We start from the raw sequence: 9,686 nt of genomic DNA, 5'->3' as shown, positions 1-9,686 counted from the left end.
CAATGCAAGGAGAGGTTGTGCATCTAGAACTCAGTGTTAGAATCACAGCAGAAATTCATAAATAGACCCTCATCATCCTTAGTGCAGTAGTCATAGTAAGAATGCACTTTCTTGGATCACAAGCTGCATATTCACTTAATGCCAATTGAAGATAAAGAAATGCAATTGAAATGCCTGTATTTTATACTTAATCTGACTGGTATACAGAACCCTACAGAGGGGGGTCAACTTTTCCTGATGAACAGTTGCAGGACTCTAGAATGCTGCCTAGCTAACATAAGCCAAACAAAATAAAGCTAGAGCAAGTGTAATAAGAACAACCTTTCTCCTTTCCCTCCCATCCCTAACAGTTTCAAAGTAGTCATCGTTACTAGCTAGAATATGTACTACTAAATCACTATACAAAATTGTGTACGTAAGCAAAAGTAGCAAATCTTGTACATGTACCAAGTGTATGAATATTCACTTCCTAGCACAGCAGTTTTGGACCTCTTTGTAAGAATTACTAAAAACCCACACTACCATGTGACTTCAAAATGTCATATTTTGGTGACATTTTGCTGCACAAATACTTTCATTTTACTCAAATAAGAACATTATTTGTTCAAGAAAATAAGTGTTTTATTTAAATAATTGCTGATCAGGATCTTCTTGTATAAAAATAAATTCCTCCAAGGGGTTCTGATGATTAGCTGGCCAACAGCTTCTTTCACATGTGTAAACTATGACTGTTCCAAATTCCACTGACAGATCTGAAAAAAGTAATATTTAAGAGTTTACAACATGTAGTGTATTAGTGGTTAACATATTTAAAGGCAGCTGTTTATAACTGCATTCACAAAAATGTATAAGCAATATGCAACAAATAGCTATTTACATAACTAATTGGCCATTTGTTCATGTGCAGTTCTAAAAATATAGCCCTTTCTCCACAGGTAATTAAAATATCTATTTAGAGTGGAGCAGATAGGTAGACTGGTACAATTTTAAACAACTGTGGGATGCTAATTAGTGTCCCAATCTGGCAAACATTTATGCACATGCTCAACTAAGCATGTGAGAAGTCCTAATGACTTAATTATAAATGTCTAGTAAGCATATGATGGGGTAAGGGGGCACTGGCAGTAGCTAGGCCAATGGACTACTCACATGCCTAAAGGTAAGCAAATGTGTAAGTGTTTACGGGATACTGGGCTTAATTGAGTGCTAAGTTTCTGGACCCTAAAAGGTTCCATTTAAACTTAGAAGTTCTTTGACATTATTAAAAATAATAATAATAATCTAAAACTCATATTCCACTTCATTAATTCAGGATTTCAAATACTAATGACAGGCTGAGAGATATTAATAATTCAGTATCTAAAGGAAAGTTGAACCCCAGAAGCCCAAGAAGGTTTGGTTAAAATTGACTTATGTTTAAGGAAAAACTATATAGTTTTGGTTATACCTGTTTGTCATCTATGCTGCAGAAATGTTCCATTGCTTCATAAAACTTAATTTGAATGTTAATCATTCTGTAATACATATATAATTACACAGTCTCTCTCCTATCAGATGCCTCTAAAATATAATTATTTTCTAATGTGAGAATATACATTTCATTATCCATCTCATGTACAAAACAGCATACAGTAATTTAGAAATGAGATTTCTCTGTCAGTTACAATACAAAAAAATACTGTAATAGTTATAAAATTCAGATGGAAGTGTGATTTTTTTAAATTGTCAATCCTTTAAATGAAATTCACAAAGAACTTTAAGCAGGCCTCGGGCATACTACCTTAAAATTTACTCCAATTTTTAAAAAAAGACAGTGGGTCAAATTCTGTTCTCTCACATTTGTATCAACCACTGTGGCTTCATTGAGGTTGAATGGGTATAAACACAAAGAATATAGTTCAGTATGTATTTGGAAAAATCACAATCCAATTTGTCTGGAACATCTTTACCATAATCCACAGTGTAGAACAGGTGTCGGCAACGTTCGGCACGCGGCTCGCCAGGGTAAGCACCCTAGCGGGCCGGGCCAGTTTATTTACCTTCTGACGCGGCAGGTTCAGCCGATTGCGGCCCCCACTCGCCGCGGTTCACCGTCCCGAGCACATCCCTCGGCCCGCACCACTTCCCGCCGCCCCCATTGGCCCGGGACAGCGAACCGCGGCGAGTGGGGGCCACGATCGGCCGAACCTGCCGCGTCAGCAGGTAAATAAACTGGCCCGGCCCGCTAGGGTGCTTACCCTGGCAAGCCGCGTGCCGAACGTTGCTGACCCCTGGTGTAGAAGGTTGGTTTCAATGAAGCCTAAATGATCAGTGTTCTGAACTACATTTTGATATAAATACATAATAAATCATGGTTTTGTTTAGTAACTAAACTCTCCTCACTTCAAATACTGTTAACTTTTACGGCTTGTCTACACTTGCTGTGCTGCTGTAGAGTTTAGTGAGGATGCTACCTATGCTGACGGAAGAGTTTCTCCTGTCAGTGTAGGTACTCCACCTCCTTGAGAAGCAGGAGAATGGGAGGAGCCCTATCGATGGGAGAAGCCCTCCCAGGGACATAGCACTGTATACGCTGGGAGTTTGGTTAGCATTACTGTTGCTCTGGGGTATGGATTTTCCACACCCTGGAGTGACAGTTATACCAACACAAGTTAGTAGAGTAGACTAGGGTTTAATCTCCTAAGTAAACATGGAGTACTTTGTCACTTCAAGATTTTAAAGAAAACCTGCTGAGATTTTTAAATAAACAAAATAAAGCTGCTTGTATGTGGCTGCAGTCTTGTTTGTGATGAAACAGAATTTTAACATATTTATTCAGTTCTCAAGTCTTCAGTTTGGACTAGTATTACACGTTAATTATACTAAGCAGGGACCAGGAATTTTCTTGACTTCTCTTATTGGAAAGGCACTAAGGAAAATATGAGGCTTTGATCAAACAGTCCCAGTAAATAGGAACAAACAGGAATGGGAATGTTGCTTCTCATTAAAAGGAAACTGAACAGCTAAAATTGAACAACAGTGAGTCTTGTACAAGATGCTGTCCTCACAAGACCTCAGAAGCATTGAGTACAACCTAACAGAAGGCTACCTCCAATATTAGTTGGCTTCTTGATTGGCTTAATGGTATTAAAAATAGTTATTTCATTCACTGTGTACATTCTGCAAGAAGCAGCCTAAATTCCAGGCCACTATAATCATAAATCAACCAGCAGATTGACTAGTATTCAGTTAAAGCAACGAAAGATTTAACCTGCATCAACAGTCTTCAGCATGCTGACCAGTGCTGGCATAAGTTGAAATTCAAAGACTCTGTTACTTCCACAGCTGTTGCAGACTGGAACCATTTTATTAATGTTGGATGAAGGACATGTTATAAATAAAGGCTGGCCACCCCAGGAGTATCTAGAGAAGAAAAAGACCCCTTATTTACATTTTTTGCAACTAAATCTCATTGACAAAGACACATGACAATGTCACATTAGTACTTGGGATTCTAAATCTAAGAAGCTGCTTGCAGTACAAATAGGCAAAGATTTGGATTCCTGCTGATGCCCTAAGTTTTAGAAGTATTCATCCATTATTCAAAGGTTAAAAGTGGGGGAAAGACTTAGAGGGTCATACAAGAGAGCTGGATGCGATAAACAATGCAGCCTCCCAATATTTAAAAGAAGACAGAAGCTATTGACTGATGCCTATAAGATGTGCAGTACCCTCAACTCTCCCTAAATGCAGTCATGCAATTCCAGTTAATTGGGAACAGAGGGCTCTTAACATCTTGCAATAGTGTGGTCCATTACAGTAAAGCACAACATTTCTGGTACAACAGATCCCTCATCTCCCAAGAGGCCAAGAACCATTGTTAAAAGGTAGCTTCTGCTTCAATGCAACATGTGGGATACTGTTCTGCACCTCTGAGAAGCACAGCACAGAAATCATAGTCCAAAGGTAATGAAACTAAGGTGTGCCTCTCCATTTCTGGGCTGCTCTGGGGCCTGGGATGGAGTTACAACAGCGGATTATCAGCTGCCTATGGACAGTACTGCTGCTCGGGATCGCCAATGATCTGTGTACTAACGTTTCCACCACAAGCCCTGTTCCTCACACACACGCCAGAGTCTCAGTGGTTGTCTTTGTCGGTCTTCCTCAGTTCTCCCTTGACCAAATCCAGGGCTCTTTGCTCCTCCAACCATTTTTACTGACATAAAGGGGTCAGAACAGGGGGTGAGACTCTCACTTGTTCTGAACACGGTTTGTTTTTGTCATCTATTACTGTATCACACATACCACACTTAACAACTCTTACAAAATTAAAATAAATTTTAAAAACCATTACATTTTCAGTGATGTCAAATCAAAGACTTGTCATTCTCTGACACAAATGACTGACATTGCACCCCACCAAAAACATGTTTAGATTATCAAAATACCTTAGAATTTGTTCATGACAGGCAGAAATTCTCTTCATAAATTTATGGAACACATGGTCCCTATTTTTGACTTCACTCTTTTCATACTTCTCATTATCACCTTCACCAACAAAACTAGACAAATAAGGGGGAAATTTTGCCAGTAAGGTGCACAGTACAGTATACATGTTCAAAAATAAGTATGGTTACTCTGGGGAAAAAACAACACACTTTTGAAGTTTCTTGTTACATTACCCATAATGAAATGACACCTGTTTCTTAAATTAGAGGCAACCCTTTATTAAAGTGTAATTAGATATTCACTGGCTCACAATCATTAAAGCTATTTCTAACTAACCTGTAATATAATGCATGAAATCAAATCCACCACATATTGTTTATATCTACTGTCATTCCCTTCTGTGATCTCTCAAAGCCCTTCCAGTTTTTAATTTTGGTGTTGTTTTTATTTATTGCCAATACAAAATTGCAAGTCCTCTAACATACTCTTTCAACAAGGTCCATTCAACTGAACGGGAAAATTACTTCAGAGAAGCATGTATGTATATCCTGCAAGTGATATGATCTTTCATACTTAAGTACCAGATTGAGCCCCCACTTTTCTGTTGTGGAAGACTATTTTACATTCTAACAGAGTGGCAATTGTTCCTGGTATAAGTGGTCAACTACACAAGTGTTCTAGCAGCATACAATAACTCTAATGTCCAAAATCTATTTTTCAGACTACTTCCTTCATAAAGTCTCTATGGGTCCATCTCTCAGTCATCCAATCCCCCTACTCAAATCCACAGGAAAAGGAAGTTTCAATACTAATCTAGAGAACTACGAGTATACTGGACATAATCCATACATCAAACATAATTAATTGTTAATATATAATTAAGATAGCATAAAATTGACTGATGCTCTAATGTTTTAGACCTTGAATAGTGATTTAACTAATTTGGAAGAGGTCAGCAGACAGGAGCTTATCAAATAGTCTTCATTTAACAGCACAGACTATAAGCCTATTCTCACCTTTCTGACATCAACAGTTCCAAATCAACGCCCTCCCTCTGTTGATATTCCTTTAAAAGTTTGTGTGCATGATCTGTATCAAGGTAGTCAGTGTAGTCTTCCTCATCCACAACACTGATATAGTAGGACTGGAATCTGGGACAAGAGGTAGGCATTACTATCCCATCTCCACATGGAACTGGCCTATGTAAGGAATCAGAGCTATCTGTAGTTTCTGACAGGCTAAGTCCTTGAAACTGGGATGCACACACTGTGGCTGTGGACAAGGAGGAACTGCTCACTGTGTTTAAGCCAAGTAGGTGACTGGTGGTTTGCACAGGATATTCTGTTTCATCACAAATTCCCCAGTCATCTGCTCCATCACACCAATCGTTTGTTGCAAAGTTATTCTCTTGTTTCTGAGAATAAAAAGAACAATTTTCAAGAGCTGTGTCCCTAAGACATTTCACACATACTTTTATTGACACAAATGAAGGAACTAAGTTTCTCAGTTTAATGCTTAATTTAATTTTCCCCCAATGCTAGATACTGACACTAAAAATGCCCAAAACAAAGAGAAACATGCAAAACAAATGTATAATATGCTAAGATTTATCTATGGAATAGGATATATTATAACTTCAGTTTTTAAAAGTTGAATCCTTGTGGCAGGTGGAACAATGGTAGGACTTACTACAAAATTATGGTTCACCATTTCTGTCAAAAAAAACAAATCTGATTCGTTTATTGCCAAGTCAAATTAATCAATAACTATACAAACAGACTTCAAGTCTATCAGTATGAAAACCATACATTTTTATTCTCACCCACCCATAGTTTAAAAAAAAAAGGGAGTTGTAATAGGAAAATCTCAGCTGTGAAGAAACTATACATTTTGTTTGAGGTTCCTAAATATTACACTCTATATATCACACTTAAAAAGAAATCATACTTGCAAGTTATACCTGCTTTAATTTGCAATCTTGTGTTTCTTTTCCTTGCATCTGCAAATACTGGGAGCGTAACACTTTCCAGCTTTAAAGTGAAATATAAGAAAGTGACACTTAAGAAAAACAAGTAATTAATGTGATAAAGGCAAATGAAGATAACAGGATTCATTTTTTGTATTACAGTAGCACCCACTCAGAAGGCTCAGAAGAGAAATGCAAACCATATACATACCTTTCTGATTTTCCCCAGCAGCCTTTCATGGCACAAGCAAATACATTAATGACACGGTGGAATAGTGAGCCTTCAAGGGGGCAATATATCTGCACTATGTGCATCAGGGTGGCACCGCAGATCCCACAAGAAGGATAAGTCACGGTTACTGAAGGGGCACAATTCTAGGAGACACAAAACAGTGGCCTTGATTAAGGATGATTTCAAGATGCACTGCACAGTGGTATTTAACGCATTGAGACCTGCTAAGGCAGGATATGAGAGGGGGATATAAAATTATGGTGTGGGGCAAGTGAATATGGAAGTGTTATTTACCCCTTCACATAACACATGAACCAAAGTTCACCCAATGAAATTAATAGGCAGCAGGTTTAAAACTAACATAAGGAAGTACTTCTTCACACAACACATAGTCAACCTGTGGAACTCATTGTGAGGGGAAGTTGTGAAGGCCAAAAGAATAATTGGGTTTAAAAAATAATTAGATAAGTTCATGTAGAATAGGTCCATCAATGACTATTAGCCAACATGGTCAGGGGCGCAACCCCATGCTCTAGGTATCCCTAACTTTCTGACTGCCAGAAGCTGGGTCTAGACAACAGAGGATGGATTGCTCAGTAACTGCCCTATTGTGTTCACTTCCATCTGAAGCGTCTGGCCACTGCGGGAAGCTAGGTTGGGTGGCCCATTGGTCTGAGCCAGTATGGCCTGACTTAACATGGCTATGCAAAAATCCTTCAAATACCAGCCCGTATTCCAGCCGGGCTGACAGGTGCCAGGTGCATCTAGGAGAACTGAGCATGCACAATCGCTGGAGAAAGCGGAGGTCTTTTGACATCCCTGGTTAAGCTCATTACACTAATTGAGGCGCAGCTCCTGCGGCGAGCTCTGGCGGGCAGAGCCCAGTGCGTGCCCAGGGCTCACTGGGACTCTCCCCAGGCAGAGGTAAGGGCAGGATCCGGGGGTAAAACGCCAGCCGCGTTGGCGCCGAGCCGCTGCCCTGTAGGGGACCCCGCACGGTGGATTTTACCAGCAGGTCGCTTTGCTATTGCGCTACAAAGCAGCACAAGCCTCGCACCGCCCTCAGGGCGCCCGCAACGACCCGGGCTGGCCCCGGCAGCGACCGCTCCGCTACCGGCCCGGGAGCCCGCCCTCCCCTGTCCGGCACCCGCGGCCACCCCCGCAGGGGCCCCCTTACCGGAGAGCCGCCCAGCGTGCTGGTGGCCCAGGACGGGGGCTGCAGGCTGTCCCGGCCGGGGTCCGGGATGGCGGCGTCGCGGAGACCCAGCAGCACGCGGGGCTCCGGAGCGCGACAGGCAGAGGCGGCCATGCTGGCCTGAGGGGACCCTGAGCCCGAAGCACGTCGTGGGCCCGGGCCCGCCCACGTGACTAAGGCCGCCGAGAGGGGACAAATGCAGGCAGGGAAACTTTCCTCCCCGGAGTCAGAGCGCCGGGTTGGGGATTGCGCGAAGCCCGCCCTCCGGCTCGCTCCCAGCAGCCCGTGTGCGGCGGGCGAAGGGCGCGTGCCCCACGCGGCTGGGGCAGGCCCCGGTGGATGGGGGCGGGGGCTGTGCGCACATTGAATTCACGGGCGGGGCGGGCCGCGCCCCACCCCGTGGGCTGTAGGCTCAGCGCTGTCGGGGCCGCGCTGCTGAATGAGCTGCCCCCGCCTGGCCAAGCCCGGAACGCTGCTGCCCAGCGCTTCGTGTCCACCCACCGTCTGCAGGCGCTGGGGGGTGACCACGGTCACCGCGCCGTGACCGACGTGCGCTCTGCCCTTGCGCTCACATTTGCTCCAGCATTTTTAGCTACAAGTGAGATTTTAGTCAAAGACTCAGAGGAGGCAGAGTGGGGCAATTCATATACCACAGGGTAAATGCCTCAGTGCAAAGACGTTGTAGCTGTGTCAGTCCCAGGCTATTAGAGAGGCCGGCGGGTGAGAGAATGGGGTTGTCATTGTTAACTTTGTTTTTGCAGAAAACCGAACTCGTTGCCCTGCCCTGTTCATTCTGTGAGGCCCTACCCCTGCTCACTCCATCCCCCCTCCCTCGGTTGCTCGCTCTCCCCCACCCTCGCTTACTCGCTCTGGGTTGGGGCAGGAGCTTGGGGTGCGGGAGGGAGTGTGGGCTCTGGGGTGGGGGTTTGAGGTGCAGGAGAGGGCTCTGGACTGTGGCCAAGGGGTTTGGAGTATGGGAGGGGGCTCAGGGCTGGGGCATGGGATTGGGGTGCAGACTCCAGGAGGGAGTGTGGGAGGGGGCTCAGGGCTGGGGCAGAGAGTTGGGGTGTGGGAGAGGGTTTGGGGTGCGGGCGGCACTTACCTCAGGCAGCTCCCGGATGTGGCAGCATGTTGGTCTTAGGCGGAGGAGCAGCCAGGGGGCTCTGTGCTTTCCCCCAACCCCTGGCGCTGCCCCTGCAGTTCCCATTGGCTGTGGTTCCTGGCCAATGGGAGCTGTAGAGCCGGCACCCAAGGTGGTGTCTGCGCTGTGGGAAGGGGCAGCATGCAAAGCCCCGATGGCCACACCTGTGCTTAGGACCCGGCGGGACATGCCGGCCACTTCCAGGAGCCCTTTCAGCATCCCTTTTCAACCGGCCGGGCTGGTCAAAAACCCGATGCCTGACAACCCCATGAGGGAATAGCTGGTACAATAAAAGATATTACCTCACTCACCTTGTCTCTCAGTGCAAAAAAAAAAAAAAAGACACTGCATCAACAAAGAGCCCCAAAGAAATCTGATATGATAATGCAATTAAATTTTACATTGGTGCAGGCACTTAACAGTGAAAAACCCTTAAGATTATTTATCTCACACTTTAATGTGCTTTATTTCCCCCCCATATTATCTTTTTTCACATAATCTCAGAATTTCCCATCAGTCTAGGTTTCATTGAGGGGATAGAATAAGAAATTCAAAAATTGAGGCGTTAACAGTTGTGTATATAACATTTATAGGAAAAGGGGCTAAGGAATAAAAAAGTGATTATAGGTATTCAATGTATTTATAAATGAACTGGAAAAAGGGGTAAACAATGAGGTGGCTAAATTTGCAGGTGATACAAAATTACTCAAGATAGCTGAGTCCA

General features: G+C 43.7%; 1 protein-coding gene across 1 annotated transcript; it reads right to left on the bottom strand.

Moving 5' to 3' along the window:
* Nucleotides 1–596: 596 nt before the first annotated feature.
* Nucleotides 597–7,950, bottom strand: PDCD2L (programmed cell death 2 like). The gene is made up of 7 exons (XM_065416546.1): nt 7,804–7,950; nt 6,606–6,769; nt 6,389–6,458; nt 5,445–5,842; nt 4,428–4,541; nt 3,251–3,402; nt 597–752 (listed from the first exon to the last, which is right to left on the bottom strand). The coding sequence occupies exons 1-7, from the start codon at nt 7,933–7,935 to the stop codon at nt 622–624; spliced, it is 1,161 nt and encodes a 386-aa protein (XP_065272618.1). The 5' UTR covers nt 7,936–7,950; the 3' UTR covers nt 597–621.
* Between the last annotated feature and the right edge of the window lie 1,736 nt (nt 7,951–9,686).

Source organism: Emys orbicularis, chromosome 14 (assembly GCF_028017835.1).
Source record: "Emys orbicularis isolate rEmyOrb1 chromosome 14, rEmyOrb1.hap1, whole genome shotgun sequence".
Taxonomy (NCBI): Eukaryota; Metazoa; Chordata; order Testudines; family Emydidae; genus Emys; species Emys orbicularis.
The sequence above is the reverse complement of the archived record's forward strand: the minus strand, read 5'-3'. Positions and strand labels throughout refer to the sequence as shown.

Excerpts from the sequence above, each read along its gene's own strand:
- PDCD2L (XM_065416546.1), bottom strand. The coding sequence starts at position 7,935 with ATGGCCGCCTCTGCCTGTCGCGCTCCGGAGCCCCGCGTGCTGCTGGGT. Across the intron at positions 3,403-4,427 it reads TGTCATGAACAAATTCTAAG|ATACTCCTGGGGTGGCCAGC; the intron begins GTATTTTGATAA and ends TTTCTTCTCTAG. Across the intron at positions 753-3,250 it reads GCTGAAGACTGTTGATGCAG|ATCTGTCAGTGGAATTTGGA; the intron begins GTTAAATCTTTC and ends TACTTTTTTCAG.